We start from the raw sequence: 19390 nt of genomic DNA, 5'->3' as shown, positions 1-19390 counted from the left end.
TGGCAAAGATGACAAATGGAGCCTGTTATGGCAAAAGTGAGCTCAGCGTTATCAGAATGTCAATTACTGCCCGTCTGTGAACATCATATTAATATGATTAAAGCACAACACTGGTGGTTTCTGGTTAAAGTGCAGCAGTGGTTGAGCTGAGGAAACATACCCATGACAACCACTTTATATAAAAAGGGATGCAACACCTGCAATAGCACGAATAACAAAATAATATTTAGTTCAAATAATAAAATAAGTGTACGTATGTGCAGCAACAACTGTACTTGATATAAGCACAGCTACCAACACCCTATTTCTGCAAATCTTCAATGCTATTTGATGTCATCTTGGATTTCTATAACTGATGATGATCTACATTTTATCTTTCGTCAAGGGGACCAGTATGTTTGCCGACAGGCCGGATTTGGCCCACAGGCCACTGTTTGCTTACCACTTAATTGAATCCAGGGTGGAAAAGTAATCAGACTTTGTTAGCTACCGACCATATTTTCTTTCTTTCTTTATCCCAGTAAAACCCGTCCGGGACATCTACTGGGGAACTGCCAGTGGAGGAACAATAACGTCCGTGTTAGCACAAGAGACTTTATGGTCAGGTGTCTGTGTGGGGAAACGACACAAACACCTTTCCATGCTCCACAATAGAGGCACTTCAGCCAAAACCCTGGGGCTTAGTAACACCTTAACATGGATTGGATCAGAAAGTAGACAGACTGCTCAGCTAAGTAAATAACTGATAAACATGTATGCTGATGTTAAACCGCTTCAAAGAATCTTTTACTTATGTTAAAATAAAATAAAAATTGGGACCTTCCGGGCTCTTTCAAAATGTGGGAACCTTAGTATGAATACTATTTATTGTATTTTATCTGACGAATCAGCAAAGGGACTATAAAGACAAAATGTTTTAAATAAAATACTGGTACATATTTATTGATTTCATGTTTCTTTGTTAGACATACAGGATCCCGTGATCCCACCTACATATCAGGTACAAACTCGAGGCTTGAGAAACTCAATCAGTTACAGTCAGGTCGCTCTCACGACGCACATAAATAAGTCTGCTCATATTTTGTCTACTGTACAATCCAGTCCTACGAATCCTTTATCTGCTTGGCATTTGCAGTCTTGGGCGGTATGATGTGAACCTGGAAGGGGATGAAGAACTCCAGAAGAGATTTGGTGTCCTTCAAGTCCAGAGCGTATTCCTGAGCGATCTTCCCCGGCGTCCACGTCTGAGGCTGACGCTGGTGGCTGCCCAGGGCCTTCAGGGCCTCCGCGATGGTCAGCTTGCCTTTTGGGACATCTGTGAGCTCCACCTGGCTGTAAGGTCCCCCCGGTAAGCTGAACCTCAGCGGCCGACGCTCCGCCGCCTCATCCGCTGCCACGTCCTTAGAGTCCTGTGAGCAGAAGGAAAGGAGTCTAAAAAGGACTGAAATCCCCAATACTTTTTTTTAAACAGTAGAAGAGGTTTCCCTGTGACCGACGCCTTGTTTTGTGACAAAGCTATCCCACAAAATAATGGCTGGATATCGATCAAATCTGCTTTGGATATGGTCCATAGTGACATGTATTCTTCGTCTACTAACGCTATATTTTTTTTACCTTGTGTTGATTCCTTGTCCGCTATTAATTTGTCATTTTTTATTAGGGGTTGCTTTAACCATGTTTTAGTTTTACTATATATTGGCTCTGTGGCACTCTGAGTTTCTTCTGAAAGAAAAGTGTGTTTAAAAATGAAATTTATTATTAGGGCAAGGTTTAAATACCTAGTGTGCCAAGTTTTGAGAAGAACATCTTTAAAAAAAGGTGCAATGCATTTAAACATAAAACAAAACCAATATCATGAACTGCATGAGAAGAGGTTACCTACTGAAAGTGAACTACTCAAATGAGCATGCTAACTAGCTAGCCCCCGCACGTTCTGTCTTGTAATACCACTAGCACCCTCTAGAGGCGACGGTGAGTCACTGAAGCTTCCAGTCCACCCAACAGCTGAAGCGCAATACGCTAATGGGTTAAGATCATGCGATAGCAATGTTAATAATTTAACTAAATAATTAGACACATCGTCACGGACATTTTTTGCGCGAGTTGAATGAGGCAAATTGTTCGTGCCGACTGGCACAAATTTGTGTAATCAGCACACACAAATAAATGTGTTTTGCGTTTGGTGTGAATACAGCGTTAGGCCTGCGCTAGGCTAGCAAAGTCCACTTCATGAGGACCATAATATGTCGAGATAGTGTGATGTCAAACTTGTTGCGCAGCGCTGCCCTCAAGTGGCCAAAGCTGTTAGTGCAGCTATCAGGTTTACAGTAAGTTACTTATTGCCAAGGCCTCTGAGGTTTCTTTACTGCACCCCACATCACAAACCACACTTCATACTCTATCAATATGCTTTTAACTGGGCTACACGGAGACACTACGTGTTTTTTGGATCAGGGGACAGGGGTGTCTTTTGCTCTTCACTTGAAGTAGCCAGCTGTATGCAGAGCAACAGCAGTGACCTCAGCTTCAAACATATGCAGCACACCTACAGACTCGGCGTGGTGAGCAAAGGGACCAACAATGTTCCTTATGGGCCACCATAGACATTTAAAAAGGAACCGCATTCCCAGGTAAAAGCTCAGGTTCATGTTTACTTCCTGACTGCAAATGTCATTCACGTAATCTGTAACAGGGAATATTGTGACATGGACCACAGGCTAATAATACGGGTCATCGAATGAATCAAGTCAATTATCTAGAGCAGCATCCGTCATTAGGGGCATTTACACATGCGACACAGTCGGGGTCCCGGTCTGACCTCTGCCGCTGCCGGATCCTTCGACTCCACATACACGGACTTCAGGAGGGACAGCAGAGGGTCGTTCTTCTGCTTGACTGCCGTCTCCACAGCTGAAACAAACGGCACAGCATCGTCAACAGGGAGGCTTCCCCCGAGCCTTCATTCCTAAAGCCTAATTGTTCATTATCAACCCGGTGTGTACCCGGAGGAGACAGTAAGTTAGCAGAGGTTTCGGACGCTCACCTTCAGAACCTTCAGCGGACGGCGGGAAGTTGGTCTCGTGTCGCGGTGCCGCGCGCGGCTTTTCCTTGGAGATTTCTTGGTGTACGCGGTTCTCCAGGTTGAAATTTCGGAACATACGTGCGACCCGTGCCCCCATGCTTGACATGTTATGAGAGTTCGCCGATGACAATAAAGTTTAGTCAAACTGTCGACGGTAAGCGAGAAGGTTCAACTCGCGGTGGAAAGGCGAACGCAGAAATGAGCAGCGACGCCTGTTGGCGGGAAACGTGTATTGTTGACCAATTCCTTGTTTTCTAAACAAACAATTGGCTCTATTGTCTGTTCTTTTTTAATCTATTATGGAAACAGATTTCAGAAAGGGGAGGAAGAAAAAACTGAATAAATGTTAAGAATGATGATACAATCACAACTATAAGATACTCATGAAATATAATTATGAGGAAACAAGTCACATACATGAGAAAATACATTGTTCTGAGAAAGTAGGCCTTAATTTAACCTTATTTATCAAATTAAAAATGATGATATAGCAAAAGGAAGCTCAGCTTTTATAATGTCATAAGTATAAATCTCATGATTTATATATATTATTGGAGATATTAAATTAAAAAAACCTAATACTATGATCCTTCTTTACATGTTTTTTTAGTCTACTGTTTAAAACTAAATGAGCAGTTACACGACCAGCAGATGGCAGAATTTCATATTGTAACACATTCAAAATACCCTCGTAAAAAAAAAAGTTTGTCTTTGTTCTGAGGTCCACGGTTTATCAGTACCAATTTGAAAAACAAGCTGAAGCTCTGCTCTTTTGACACAACGAGGATTCATTTGTAAGAGAGACAAAGTCAATAAATCCATTATTACTTCCCAGGTGCTCTGACCAGGCAGCACAGGTCACCTTTTACATAAGGGAGGACATATGGAGCACATCTGGAAGTGGTCTACTCAATCATAACAAAACAACTCACCGCATACATTTTTCCTATGAGAAGAGGAATGGAAAGGAATTCTTTTCATTTCACTCACTCACCAACTGGTGTACGACTTCTGAGTTAAGAGCTGATGAAAGTCACCAAAAGGCCAGAGGCTCTCAGCCAATGATGTTTCCCGGTTACACCAGAGCTGTGCACACACAACTCAGAGGTACACAGACATCATTTATTGTACTGTGGAAATTTATTATAAGATACAGTACTGAACCCTGATGTTTGCGTGGTTGTTTGCACGTTTTTTATTAAAGTGGATTTGGCAACACTTAAAAAAAAAAAAGATGGCTGCGAGGCACGTCGTCGCATGTGAGGCCTGAGGGTCGAGGAGGAGTCGAGTGTCTAGACTGTTGACTTGAAGAGTTAAAACAGATGTGTGTCAGCATCCACATTAAATAAAAGCCTTCCACTGTTCAGAACTCCATCGCTGCTCAGACAGGCTTAGTGAATTACTCTGTTTGTCTGACAACAGGTTGTGTACATTCTTACCTCAGCTATTGAATGACCACCACATGGTCTTATAGTAAACCTTTTCCCAAGTTCAGACCCAAACCAGCAATGAATGCATCTACTAACTCTAATCTAAGTATTGTCTGCATATCTTCCTCCGCACCGCAGAGCTCAAATACATTTAATTAATATTAATGAACATTCCTGATTATCTTCCCTGCTATTTCCGCATTCACCTTATCTTTATCTTGAAGGAGGTACGCCAGCCATTTTGAAAAGATATACAACATTGTCGTGTGCATTTTTTGTTAACTTTACGAGTGAAGCCAAATAAATGCCTTCAGGTGGAGTTACCAGACGGACTCCTTATTTCATTTCCTCTCATCAGTAAAACAAACGGCAGCCTTTAATATTGGATCCAGTGTTATAAGAAGGCTTCGGTCATCACGACAATACAAATACTCAAGATTAAAGACATACATCTTCGAGAAGAATGAATGAGAGATAATGAAAAATTAAAAAAATGGCACTAATGCCGCACTCACGTCATATCAGAGTCTCCGTCTGCACGTACGTGTGTGTGTGTGTGTGTGAGCCAGCATGAACAACACATAAGGAATGCATACCTATGCATGTAGTAATTTTATTTACAAATGGTAAAAAACAACCATAAAAATATATCTCACTTTCACATATATACATTTAAATGTATTTCCATGTAGACAGGACGAATCTCAAGCACAGATGTGGCGACTGCATCATAGTGGCTAACCTTGAGACCTTTGACACAAGGCAGGACCTCTGAACACAACAAAGGACAAACTTCACACAGACTCGGTTCTAAAGCTCCACAGAAGCTTAATACACCAGAGGTGGTCTGGTTTCATCTCGGCTATTCATCGATTCCTATTTGGAATCAGTTGTTTTTCCTGCTACCCATTAGGTAGACTGTACGAGTATTTGGGCTACAGTAAAAAAAAAAAAAAAGGGAGAGTTTAAGAATTTACTTATAATATTCTGAGGGGGAAAAGTCAGAATGTTATGAGAATACAGTTGTCATTTCTAGAAAAAGTCACAATATTAAGAGAAAGAGGTTGTAATATATATATATTACTATCCTTAAGGCCTATGAGGCAAATTTATAATTTAGGGTTATATAAATAAAATAGAAAAAGTAATATAATGAGAAGTGATTTCTAGCAAAAATAAACCAAAAAAATATCAAGACAATTAAAATTGCAATAGTAGTATAAAGTAATATTTATCATAATATTATGAGAATAAAATGCATAATATTATATGAATAGTGTGGTAATTTCTAGAAAAGGTAAAATATGATTGTCAATTTACAATAAAATGTCCTAAAATCTATTTTGTGTCCATAGATGAAACCTAGATTTTCAGCCCAGTCACACCACTAACTTGACCAGTTAAAGCTGGCAGCCTGCGTATCACTACGATATGAGAGCAAATGAGAATCTCATCACATGAAAGGCTATATTGATGCAACATTGTGACTTTTTTCTTTTCTTTATTCTCACAACATGACTTTTTATTCTCAAAATATTTCAAACATTTCTTGAAATCTCAGATTCTCAATTTTTTTTGAGTTTCTAAAACTGTCCCCTTTAATATTGTGTCATAAGATCCGGCTCAGACTGAGGTGTGGGGTGCAGCATTTACTTCACCACGAACAACGCGCCGTTCGATCTGCCGTTGCACGAAACCCCGCCCTCTTCGGGCCGGCTCGTGACGTTAACACTGCGCGTGAGAGCAAGAGGAGTAGAGGTACAGTAAGATGAAGCAGTCGATCAGGAGGATGGTGTAGAAGCATCTCTGCGTGTGCAAACTCCGCCCTCTCTGGAAGCGAGTCAGTAACACAGCCAGCAGCAGAAAGAAGGTGGCGGTGTTCAGGAGGAGAAACAGTCTTATGTAGGAGGCGGTGTTGGAGAGACCCTCGCTCCCGGCCGTGGCCACCATGTGAACCTCCTTGAATTTACGGCCCTTGACGAAGGCCCCCTTTCTGTTTTTGCGGCCGTCCGCGTAATCCATGAAGGCTCCCTCGCCCTCCTCCGGACTGTCCTCGTACGTACGCTTTGAAGTCCTCTGCCGCACCTTTTTCTCGTTCACCTCAATCTGTGCAAAAATGTCCGGCAGACTCTCAGAGAGCTTCTCCCCGAGGTTCACCTTCTTCCCCCCTTTGCCCTTGCCCTGCTTCTTAGACATGGCGAACATCTTCTCGACCACCTCCTCCGTCTTCTTCTTGTCGGAGAACTGGAGGAGGCGCTCTGCGGTCTTCCGGAAGCTGGCGGTGTTGAGAACCTGTCCGAGGATGTGCCTCTCCATCTGCTGGAAGACGGGCTTGACGTGCTGCAGGTTGTCCTCCATCACGTTGACGTACTCCTCCACCTCCTCGGGAGAGCCGTCCTCCACGCCCGCCGCCTTCTCGAACACGATCTTCTTGTGGTCCACCAGCACCATGGCGAACAGAGGCTTGCTGGTGAGCTCCCCGGTCAGCAGGTAGATGGTGTACGTGTGATCCTTAGTGGCCAGGTAAATATCCACTCTCTGGTCGTCGCCCCGCAGGCTGAAGCTCTGTACGTCCACGCCTGGTCCGAAGAAAATGTAGGCCACCCTGGTGTGGGGGTACCTCAATGGCATTGTGACGTTCACATAGTTGGAGCCATTGTACGGGTACCCTCGAGGGTAATTCCAATAACCTACCACTCCTTTGCTACTGTAGCCTGTGTCATCCATCCAAAACATCTTATACTTATCCTCCCCGTGCGACACAAACGCTCCGTGAACACCATCTACCTTTGTGCTCTGGAACGGGTGATCCGTGTTGTGAAAGAAGGCACTCGTGGCCCGGGTGGGGCTGTCTGGGTCCAGGTGGATGTGGTCCACGAGGAGCAGGAGCTGTGGGTGAAGAAGGAGCACGTTCCTCTGGAAGCTCCTGATCTTCAGCTCTGGGTTATAAGCGGAATGCCCCTCGCCTCGGATGAAGACCATTCCCTGTCTCTCCATCGCGGCTTCGACTTTGCCCTGGGCGTCGGCCGCCAGCCCCACCTTGTACTTCAACCACTTGGAGTCGCAGGCTTCCGTGACCTGTCCAACCCACGGCTTAAAGCAGCTCCCTGAGACCGCAGAGCTGAACAACACCGCGTTGTTCAGCAAAGTGTACTTGGGTCCATACAGCGCCTCGGTGATGAACGGGACACCATTGGGCGCAAAGGTGAAAGTGTTCTGATCGGGGTGCTCGTGGCCGGCGTTGAAGTTCCTCCACCCTTTGATCCACTCTTTGTACTTGTTCCTGTGGACGATGTCGAAGATGGCGCGTCCCCCCAGCTTCCCAGACTTGAAGGAGAGAAAGGTGCGGTTGGTGTCTGCAGGTAGAGCGCTGCCGTACGTCACCACGCCCCAGTCCTCAAAGTAGTGGAGCTGGGATGTTCCAAAGTCTGACGGAGGCTTGGCAATCAGTCCTGGGTCGTACCTGTGGGACACCAAGAGAGGACGGATATCAGGTGGATAAATTACAAGGGCGGACATCAATCAAAAGCAACCACTGATGGAAAGTCTCATCAGTTTAAAGGTTTTTCAGCAGTGATGACGTGCTGCAATTTACGTTTTTGGTGAACCCACTTATTTATGCGATTCCCTACGTTTTCCCACAATGCCTTTTGGCAACCCAAAGAGAAAAGCTGTGAGATCTATAGTACATCTCACGATTAAAACCACTCTCAAAGATAGAGAATAAGAATACGCTCGTCTGTATAAAAAACAGTTCTTGCGCGCCACACACCCTGTAGTAGCATCATGTGCTGCTTTTGTTTTTTGTCCATAGAAAGATATAATGTGTTAATTAGTGAGCTTTGGCTGCCTCATTTTGCTTTCATTCTTTAGAGGATAAAGCTGGGATTCAAATACAGCTGAGAAAATCAGTCAGGTAATCAATTTGTAGAGAATTGATTTCAATGAAAAAAAGCTAACCATTGGCTGTCCCTGGGGGATTTGCCTCTTTCATATATTTTTTGACAGTTGAACAGTTGAAAATACAAGATATCCCCTTTTTATGCTCTGTATTTGTCATTATTTTTCAATTAATTAATCTTCAATGAATCATTAGGTGCAGCCCTAGATTCAAATATCTCGACCGTGGCAAGTCAACGGATATAAGAAATGAAGGAATGCGAGGTACTTAGATACAAATAGAGTAGTTTAATAATAGCTCTAAACAGCAAAAACAAAAAGAAAACTCATCTTCATATGTTTCCTATTATGAAAGTAAATCCAGCAGCTCACCAGATGAACTCTGTGTGAAGAGTACACCATCGCTGGCCCTTTCCAGCCTGTCCTGGCCCCTCCGTCACCCTGTTCTGATGAATCAGATCCGCCAGCCAGTTTCCACTGCCGTTGCGCAACACGTAGCGATCCAAGAAGACCAGCTGGCTCTCCGGCCCGTAGAACCAGTTGTAGTTGGAATCTGCGATGGCCACGGTCCTCTGAAATCCTGCGGAGGCCGGGAAAAAGAGCAGCGTCAAGTGGCGGCCTTTCCCAGAGAGGTCACGCAGAAATATTCACAAAGGGTTCAACGTGAGCGATAAAATGCTGATGTTCCGACATGGATGTTGAAGTCTGCAGTGCAAACAATGCATGAAAATATCACTTACAAACAATATGCAGATTCACACAAAGCACACACACACACACACTCTCTGTGACCCACTCAGTCCCAAACAAGCGATAATTGTTCACACGGTTTTGTTGTCTGTAATTATGTAGGGAAGACCTTGCTCTCTGGAGCTGAGAGGGATCTTACAAAACCAGCTACATTAACTACAGCATGTAATCACAGCCAATCATTTGTCAACCAAAAACAATCAAGAACATAAATCACAACAGAAACTCTCGGTCGAGTAAATTCTCTTCGCCCTGATCATCGCTGAACAAAGAAGACATTACTTTTTATTTTATTTTTGATTGGACAGTTGATAGTGAAGAGGCAGGTAGCAGACGGTAGGAGAGAGGGCATCGGCTCTAACCATTTATCCACTGAGGCTCTTCCTTGGACTGATATTTTAACCCCTTTCAGTAATGCTTGGACTTGAGTCTTAAGCCTCTCTCAGCACATTCCTGCTGCTATTGTGGCTCCGGATCCAAGGCACCTCCTGGTGATGTAATTAGAGGTGCAGCGGTGCTGCTCGGCCACAATACAGAAACAGTTGGCAGGGGGCTGCCAAATGTCCGAGCCTGATCTAGGGGGCCCCTCCCCCACTGCTGCCCTTCCGCCTGACCTTCAGACAGACGAAACTCCCAAGACACTGTGTATCCCTGCAGGTCTCAGCTCAGCAAATGCATCCAGGAAGGTAATAACTACACGCATGCATACCCCCATATCGGTTCAGAGGAGCTAGTCTCCAAAGTGGCAGCCGGCCTATGGTGAACCTAATATATCCAACTTCTGGGATAAAGCTAAATTGCAAAAACAACACTGCTGGCCAGCTGGCCACAGCAGGCGGAGTGACAGTTACCCGGCAGTATAGTCCTGTACAGGAAGGCGAAGTGTTTGAGGAGCCAGGGGTGGTCGAAGTGGCTGATGGCGAAGTGGCGCTGCACCAGGAACATGTACTGGAACAGAGAGCGGGTGGTGTAAGTCCCATAGGCCACTCCTTCATACAGGGAGCCATCCGTCACATCCTGCAGAAGGACCATGGACTTCTCCATGATGGACAGGACCTGCTTGGTCCACAGGTAGGCCTCCTGCAGGTAACCTGGAACACAGGAAGTTGAGATGGTTTCACAGGTTAAATACAGTGTGAGAACGCCCTGGATCACACTTTTGGTCCGTTTCTGCCCATCTACTGGAATAGTGAACAGCTGACAAACATTTTCCCGAAAACACATCACAGAGTTTTGGTTGTGTGACGGTGTTTTTCCCATCCTTCTGGTAGTCTTTAGTTAACAGATTCATATCCTTAAATCAATGAACTAACCACAGGAATATCCTATCTTGACATTCTATTGGTTCAAAAGGAAAATGCTTGACATCTTCAGCGTCCTCTGATGGCAGATACTTAAAGATCCACATCCACTTATTTGATATGGTTTTTGAAAGTATGCGCAATTGCACTCTGCACATTTTAAGTGCAGCTTTAGACAGAACCCCCTCTCATTTTTTGTTTCCGTTTATCACTTACTCTGTTCAAGGCAGAAAAAGATGTCCCTTTGGCACAAAGAGGAACTACATTGTCTCTACGTAGATTTATTTAATCTGATACAGGGAGCGGTTTTTACATCATGAATATGTTCACACTGAAAAACCTAATCAGAATCACCCTGGCTTACAATCAGACAGGCTGCACAAAGGTATTACACAACATACATAATCCATTTTTACGGTTTTCTCCAAAATGGGAGCGCAGTAATCCTCTTTACAAGCAGGGGCCATGAAAGTGCTTCGAGAACAGAACTCAAAATAAGAGAACCTGCATTACAAAGTGACTGGCGACACTATTTTTATAGTGTGTGTGTGTGTGTGTGTGTGTGTGTGTGTGTGTGTGTGTGTGTGTGTGTGTGTGTGTGTGATGTCACTGATGGAATGAATTCAAAAACAGCTTCTTAAGTCTGTTACCTAAAGAAACCTCCCACACACACACACACAACATGTACCTGTGGCTATGGAAAGCATGACACCTCCATGGCACACTACACCATGTATACTCTCTCGCACACCGCTGGATCACACACATAGACTTTACTATGAGAACAGGCGACCACATGAACACTCCGGCCTCAGTTCATGGAGGAATCCCGGGGCCATCGGCGGTAACTGGCCGGCTCCCGCCCACTGGAGCCGTCCCTAGCGGTGTTTGGTTTGGGGACGGCCGGTCTACACAGAGCAGGTATTTACCATCAAACAGGAAGTCTTGGCACGCACAAAGACCATATTTACACAAACAGAGCGTCACCAGCGCTCACACAGTCTAGGGCCAACCTCCATAAGCAGCTCAGCAGCTTGAGACCCCTTCAGAACTTTCCTCAAAAGCAAAAAACATGATATTTCTAGGAATAGTGAACACAATTTGTCTGTGTCTGCGAAACAATCTGGTTCAAGAAAACAAAATCATATTTTTTTTTTCTGTGGCCTCTGGAAGGCACAGGAACAATTTGAAAATACGAGATGTTTGTCTGAGGTTTTTTTTTTTGGCTAACTTGACAATACACTGTTGGGGAAGCTACTTTGAAACTGCATCGTTATAATCACTGTTTTCCTTTCCTTAGAATTAGCCCTTTACCTCTACTTAAGAGGCTAAAAAGCCACACAGAGCTGACGGGAACCACAGAACCTGCGTGTAAAGGAGACATCTCCTGAGATTAAAACCCTCTGCCACACAGACAGTTACGCATTTTAGATTTCCAGCAGCACGTCAGTAAAAAATATGACCGAACAAAGTGTCCTGAAAGTCCAATGTCATCGAAAACAAGATCCAAGGCAAACGAGGACACAATTTCTGAACAAACAATTACAACACAGCGATTACTGGAATACCAAGGACCTCAACAAAAAGGAGAAAGAAAAAGAAAAAGAGGGTCATCACGCTCACCCACAATGAATGGGGAAACACATACCAGGCAAACTGCATCGCACGCACGTGGTTTACAGCTCCTCTGTTTTCCCACTGTCTAATAATGAGGCTGGTTTGCCTAATGTCTAGCAGAGACTGCTGCTGTCAGGCTGAGGGCTTAAGCCTGACTGTCTCCCATGCTGTTAGCCAGGGTGCTGAGTCTGGACACCCACAGATCCCTCCCTCAGCACACATTATGTCCAGAGGAATGCGAAAGGTCAAGGGATTTGCTATTTTCCAACAACGCTCTTGGACATTGCCCTCTGCTCCTTGTCACACGTGGGTTGGTGTGCAATTGCAAGGATCTTGTATTCCCACTGACCAGGGAGTGTGTTATTTGTGTTTTCCGATCCATTTCACATTGGGGCGGGGCAGTCAGTAATGAAGGACATGTTTTCCAGAGAACTGACGGCTCAATTGCGGGGGAGGTGCATCCATGTAGTGCTGCTTTCTATCAAAAGCAGTAACAGAGGGAAGGGAGGGAGAAAGGAGTTTTTTGGGGAAGCAGTGTTGAAATTGCTGCTATTGAGGCAAAATGCTGCTACCCATTGGATGGAGATAAAAAAAAGGATAGTGTGGGTGCACCGAGCACAGTTCAGCTTCAATGCGACAGCAACAGAAAAACACCTGCCTCTGGAATGTGCTGCTGCCGTCTTCTGTGTTTATCTGAGTCGGTCCGCGCTGCCGAAGAACCAATCACATGCATGGGTATTTTGTAATTTCAGTGAGCGGCTGTTCACGGGAAGAGAAAGTTATTTTAGGGCACGAAAGAGAATGATTAAGGGAAAAAACTGCTCCAAAAAGTCAGCAATTAGCTGAAAGATTGTGTCAGATAGCCAATGAAGAAGACAAGAGTTTGTTCTTCTCTCCCGGTAGTGCTTATTGGAAACTTTCCATTTATTCTCAGGAATTTTAGCACAATAATATTTGGACGTAATGTCATCCCTTTGCACAGGAAATTAATGATACATATACGCTAATGGAATGCCGGCGGGCCTCTGCACAGTGTCCGGCGAGACATGTGCATCAAGTGCATCATGTGCCAGCAAACTTTTAAGAAGCAATTTTCTCACCCTTGCTCGGTACGACAATATCATCATCTCCACTTGAGGTCTGCTGTAAAGCCCCACTATAAGCAAAATAAAACTCGTTATAAACGGAGCAGTGGCTGAGCACAAGCCCTTCCCCTGAGTAACAAAGACGGGAAAGCAAACTCACTTTTTCCTCGGCTCGACACAAAACGTAATGAAGCGAGTAGAAGTCCGTGTTCACTGAGGTTTGCGCCTGTTGTTGCCCTCGACCAAAAAAAGAAAGCCTCAAATAAAACCACTGTGACCTCAGCGGTTCTCTGTAAGCCAGCTGCCATTTAGTTCACGTCAGGACTGGGATCTTTTGTGCCAGGAATCATAATCCCTGGGGGCAAAGCACTGCAGGCGTTTCACCTCCTGATGGCCTTTCTCTGCCGCCTGCTACTCAAAATATTTAGTGCAGGATATTGTGGCGAAGAGGCTTGTTCAGCGGTGAATAATTGTGTCAGGTCTCACAATGGGAGTGCTGCAGAGTCATGTGGAGAACCTCATCTGGAGAACAATTACAAAAGGATTATGTGCAGCTATGACAGCTGACCTCAGGCTGACGACACTGAAATTCCAGTCAAAGTTTCTCTCACAAGCGGACTGAGGTTTGCAAGTCTCCCCATGAAAATGACAAGACATGTCTTGTAGCATATATATGTATATATATGTATATGCAGTCTGAAGGCCAGGTGATGGGCTGTCGCTGAGTATGACAGCGGGGCGGGATAAATATCACAAAGACCAACAGTCACGCTTCTACATGTAGGCTAGAAGCATTGTTGCAGTAAGGAACTGGTTCTTGTCTCCGTCTCAGACAAAGAGGACTCCGGATTCAATTCAAGAACGGCCAAGACCACAACTACGAAGACATCACCAAACTGCCTGTGCATCGCCTCTGATTCAGTCGTTACCATCAGTGCTTTAATTGCCCACAGAAATCAAAGGAATAATCCAGGACACAAAATTCACATCCGCAACTCCTTTGGATTATTTTTTTATTTTACTTTCTAAAAATGAGGTCAAACTTGCCCGTAGAGCTGAAATGATTAGTTGATTGATCAGTTAAACAACAACAAATTTGTCAGCTATTATGATAAACAATTTCAAGTTCCAGCTTCTCAAACAACATTAGTTAATCAATGATGAAAATAAATATCAGTTACAGCCCAATCAACCTTAACTGACTCTATAAACAAGCCACAGGGAGCAAATATGACTTCACATTCACGTCCGGCGACGTCTGTCTGTCGGTCTGTCCGAAAAACACAATGCCCCTGGCTATGGCCGTCGCTGAGGCATATAAATATACATTTATTTGACTGTTTTCCCTCCACACCTGCATCCTTAGTAGGGTCAAAATCCTCTGAATCAGCCATAAGACTTTGAGACTAAACCTCCATAGTAAAAAACTAATGGCATTCCTTTAGTTGAGCTGAAGCTTCTTAATGCTGAGCAAGGCAGGCTTCTAACCCTTAAAGCTCCCACACAGACTGGAATGAGCTCCCTTGCTGAGTGAAGAGGTTATACATTCATTTATAAAATATATAAAGAAATGAAAACATCTGTAAACATCTGGGAATCCTCCTGAAAGGAATATGAATATCTCTATTAAATTGTATGACAATCTTAACCACTAATTGTAAAGGTTTCTTGCTCTTTACACACAACACTTGTTTTTTTGGAACCAGAAGTGACACGAGAGGGAGCTAAGTACAACCTAATGCTGAATAAACTCATTTTTAGGCAAACAAAAAAAGTTACAATTAGCTTTCATAAGCTTAAAAACACACTGAAAGGGTTACAGTTGGAAGACGAAAACACCCGACAACTGTCAATCATAAGGTAGCCCCGCCCTAAAGCATACCCTGCTTTATCGTCTATTTTACTCTAAATGGAACCATCATTTATGATGCTGTATTGAAGAAGACTTGGAACTAGAGATTGAGACCATAAACTCATGTCTGAGGTAATAAATCAAGTGAGAAGTAGGGTCATTTTCTAATAGAACTCTATACAATCAAACTTCAAATGCATGAATAATAATAATAATAATATCCACTAACCTTGGGTCATGTAAACCAGGCTTCCTGTGAGCAGCGCCACACAGTTGGTGGGCTGGTGGTTGTGCAGGTACTGGAACCCCCAGCCTCGGACGTATGACTTCTCGTACATCAGACGCGACGCGTTGCCGATCACCTGGAGGAACCGCTCCTGTTGGCCCTTGTTCAAGTACTCGTACAGGAAGTCGTAAGCGGTGGCAAACCCGACCAAAGAGTGCGCCAAAGGAACTTCATCCCAGGGAGCATCTTTAACCAACCTGCAACACAAACAGCCACGTGAGGCTTAAGTCAAGGCCTTAAACATATGTGGAGCACATGGAAAAATAAACATTCAACGGTAATCAGGTGTCAAATTTTCACTCTTTAAAAGTTAAGTCCTGGAAAATGTTCGTCATGAACAAGAAGGCCTTTTTCTTTGCAAAGCCTTTTTTAATTATCCTTACCACAGCTGTAAAACGTATATTCCCTTTGAAAGCAAAAATAAAGATGCTAAGTAGCAGCGTGCACCACAAGTGCTGCACCATTGCTCACCAATAAAAAGACATTAAAAGTGTAGTGTGCGCAAATTCTCTCCTGGTTAACGGGGCGCTGGGATCTGAGAATGCTGACTCCTGTGGGTTTTAAGGGTGCTTAAGTGTTGGTGTTGTAAAAGAGTGAAAGGTGTTGTGTAATCAAAAGAGGAACCTCAGATGTGGGGATGAAACCTGGCGCCGATCACATATAAGTACAGCTTATACATACATATGGACACATATAAGAACAGCTGTGAACACATTAAGATCCGCTCGCTCAGACCACATTCAGATGGGTTCTGGCTGGCATCTCAATACTAAAGCACAGCTGTTAACCCGTTCTTTCCTAGTTGTTAACACTAACGCAGTGTAAAATAAACAGTGACACTCGTCAGACCTCAGACAATCTATAAAACTGAAACCTATTTTTGTTTTATCTTAATTCGACTTGTTGAACAGCACACGTGTCAAAATGTTAAGCTCCTTTAATGTTTTACATTTTTTCCAAAACTGTTGACTGAAGAGAGCCCTGCACAAAAAAGTCCAATGTGTCTGGACTGTTGGTTTAGGCACAAATGGCAAAATAAAAACCTTGAACCTTGTCATGTTCCTTTACTTCAAGAGCACAAGTTAATAATTGGAGTGCATGAATTATAATTTTAGATTCACTCTTTTCAGTTGTTGTTGAGGTTTTTTTTAAACCCCAAAGGTTTAAAGCATTAACTGGCAAAGAAAGTATAGACTAGACCATAAACTTGATGTTGGTAATACACTGCTTCCACATGTTAAATGCAACTGAGGTTTATTTGTAAACCACTTCCTGTCTGCTCATGCAGATTAACCCCAAATGGGTTGCTTCTTTATGCTGCAATTTGCCCGTAAGGAATGCGATTATAAAATGGATGCCAAGTCACAGGTGGACTGTATATTGAATCACGCCAAAGCCCACAAAATCACACTTTTGTATGTTTGTACAGACTGTGTATGAAAAAAAAAAAAAAAAGAGGAAGCAGGCACACCAGTATACCACAAAGTAGAAGTTCCCCAGCCCAACATGGTTGATGGAGCCGTTCGGAGACATAATTGAAGGTCATGAATACCACAGCTGACTGATTCCTGCAGCCGCTCTGCGCGAGCCTTCAGAGGTTCAGTGACCATTCTAAAAGTGCGGCCAAGGAGAAAACTCGCAGTGTGTTCTTAAGTTGTGAAAACACATGCTCGGTGGCTTCTCCTTTCTGCACTGCGGCACACGTACCGATATTGTGAAAAATGTCCTGCAAATTACAATAACACCACACCTCTTAGAAAAGGTGCCGCGGAGCAAATGCCCCTCTACACGTTCAATGACTGGAGGCAACACAGCAGCCTATAAACAGAAAACTATTGCAATCAGGATTTAGGAGGGTAACTTGAGGCTGCTTTGGGGCAGAGGAACTTGAGGCAGAGGAACTGTTGGTATACAGAGGAACTGTTGGAATAGAGGAACTGCTGGAATACAGAGGAACTGTTGGAATACAGAGGAACTGCTGGAATACAGAGGAACTGTTGGAATACAGAGGAACTGCTGAAATAAAGAGGAACTGTTGGAATACAGAGGAACTGTTGGAATAGAGTAGTCACTCTAAAGGATGCACGTAGACAGTAAATACCTGTATTTAACCCGAAATGTAGTACGACACGTCTAACATCTGTAACTACAGATATATTATATATTGAGCTTATGTGAATGAACAGTAGACGGTTACCATGGATCCCAGGACTGGATGTCTTTTCTGAGACCTTCATTCCTATAGTCTTTGAAATAAAAGCCGTGGAGAGCTGGGGAGCAGTGAATGGATGTAATCCACTTCTCAGGCCACTTTGCACTTGAAGGCAGAACTAATGTTCATTGAACTTAATCAGATTGTTAGGGAAATGAGGAAGCACCGGCGACGGCAGATGACTGCATGCCGTTCAGCCATGGCTGACTCTGAAAAGCCTGAGGATTGTTCAAATTTGTGCTGAATGGATGGATTCAGCTGACTTGTTGGTTGTACTTCTCACGGTGTGCAGTATGGCAAAGATGTTTCTCTTTTTTTTTTTTGCATGAGCTAAAAGCCCAGAGTTTATGTGTGGCAATTTGTTCGTGGTGAAATGATCACCACTGGTTTACCGATGACCTTAAATCGGTCGTTCAAAGGTGAACAAAGCTCAAAGTTTCTTCTTTCTTTGCTCTACAATTTGCTCATTTGATCCCACCATGGCAATGCTCCCTTCCAAGAAATCCAACAACCCATTAGCCAGATTTCTTTGGGGGGCATTGTACGTTTTTGCAAACCACAGGACAAGGACGCTTCCAAGAAAAAAAACGATCGGGAAGAAAAACGATGATGGTTTGTGTTCAAAGAATAAGGTAAAAACGTAACAAACATAACATGACAACCATAAATTACGACCGCATTCAGCAGACTGTCCTGTGTGACGTTACATAACGAGGGTAACAATGTTGTGTATCGAGCGTAAAGTCCGGTGAAAGTCTTGAGTTTGCATTTTGTTTGTTTTACCCGTCCGCACCTCCCACCTGCCCTTGGTCGGCTTTCTCGCTTCTTATACTGCTCATTATACCCAAGGAGGATTATACCACGTAACTTTCCATAACGGTCTCTAGATATACTACATTTTTTGCCTTTACCAAATGCAAAAACGTCAACATATCCTTTATTTGTAGAAACGTAAAAATACCAATTTTTTTTCCTGTAGACTGAGCTTTTTTTTTTCATGTATCCATTTGAACCCTGGTTTACATAATTATGACAATCTGAGCAGAGTGGTGTCAACTCGTGTCCGGTCACCTGGACCCCGAGCTTCAACCTCAGCCCGGGTCCCTGCAGTGGTCTATTCAGCTCACATCTGAACATTTCATTTCCTTTCATGTTCGGCACACAGCTGCTAAACATATTTCCCGGAGCACAAACTTATCTTCACCAGAGCTCTGCCCACAGAGGAAAAGGTAACACTCCTGAGATGGGGCCGACCAGAAATCCTCTGAGCAGGAGGACTCAGCATTAATACCCGGTTGATACACACATGGGGGTGGAAACCTATTTCTGTAAAAAGAACAGGGCGGAGGGCGGCTCACATTTCTCATGCGCAATACTCAACAATAAACAGGCTCTCGTAGCGACAGTAAATAAAATAATGAAAAGACAGAAAATCTACCAACTAGGCTGAGCCGCCATCCTCTCCATGTAGTCCTTGGCCAGGTCGAGGGCGCCCGCCCTGTGTGGGTACAGCACGCAGAACATGGACAGCACACCCAGGTTGTTTCCGTACACCTCGTTCCAGCGGGCGCTGAACTCCGCGGGGCTCCAGGGTGGCAGGTACTTCTCCGGGTGCTCCAGCATGGTTTCACCAACCTCGCGGATCCTCCTCGCCATGTCCCGATGAGTCCCTGCCGCCGCGTACTGCAGCTCCTCCACATCCCCCCGGTTGAAGTACAGCATGGGGTGGCCATTGTAGTTTCCCCCCATGAAGGGGATTCCTACGCTGGGGTCCACTTCCGCTGCTGCTTCCGCCGCCGCCGCCACCGGGGCGAGCAGGGGCCACAGCAGACTTATGAAGAAGACTGTGGGGGCCCCGCGGGTGTGGGTTCTCAT

General features: G+C 44.2%; 2 protein-coding genes across 2 annotated transcripts; both read right to left on the bottom strand.

Annotated features, from left to right (window-relative positions):
• Positions 1 to 934: 934 nt before the first annotated feature.
• ndufaf4 (NADH:ubiquinone oxidoreductase complex assembly factor 4) lies at positions 935 to 3188 on the bottom strand (the record flags this gene model as incomplete). The annotated part of the gene is made up of 3 exons (XM_079215525.1): positions 935 to 1409; positions 2819 to 2910; positions 3044 to 3188. The coding sequence occupies 3 exons, from the start codon at positions 3186 to 3188 to the stop codon at positions 1104 to 1106; spliced, it is 543 nt and encodes a 180-aa protein (XP_079071651.1). The 3' UTR covers positions 935 to 1103.
• Positions 3189 to 5160: 1972 nt separating this feature from the next.
• On the bottom strand, positions 5161 to 19390 carry dse (dermatan sulfate epimerase; the record flags this gene model as incomplete). The annotated part of the gene is made up of 5 exons (XM_079214654.1): positions 5161 to 7975; positions 8785 to 8992; positions 10014 to 10253; positions 15247 to 15500; positions 18954 to 19390. 5 exons carry the CDS (start codon positions 19388 to 19390, stop codon positions 6238 to 6240), a joined length of 2877 nt encoding a protein of 958 aa, XP_079070780.1. The 3' UTR covers positions 5161 to 6237.

This window comes from Taurulus bubalis (assembly GCF_910589615.1).
Source record: "Taurulus bubalis genome assembly, chromosome: 3".
NCBI classification, from domain to species: domain Eukaryota; kingdom Metazoa; phylum Chordata; class Actinopteri; order Perciformes; family Cottidae; genus Taurulus; species Taurulus bubalis.
This window is presented reverse-complemented; position numbering and strand designations above follow the sequence as displayed.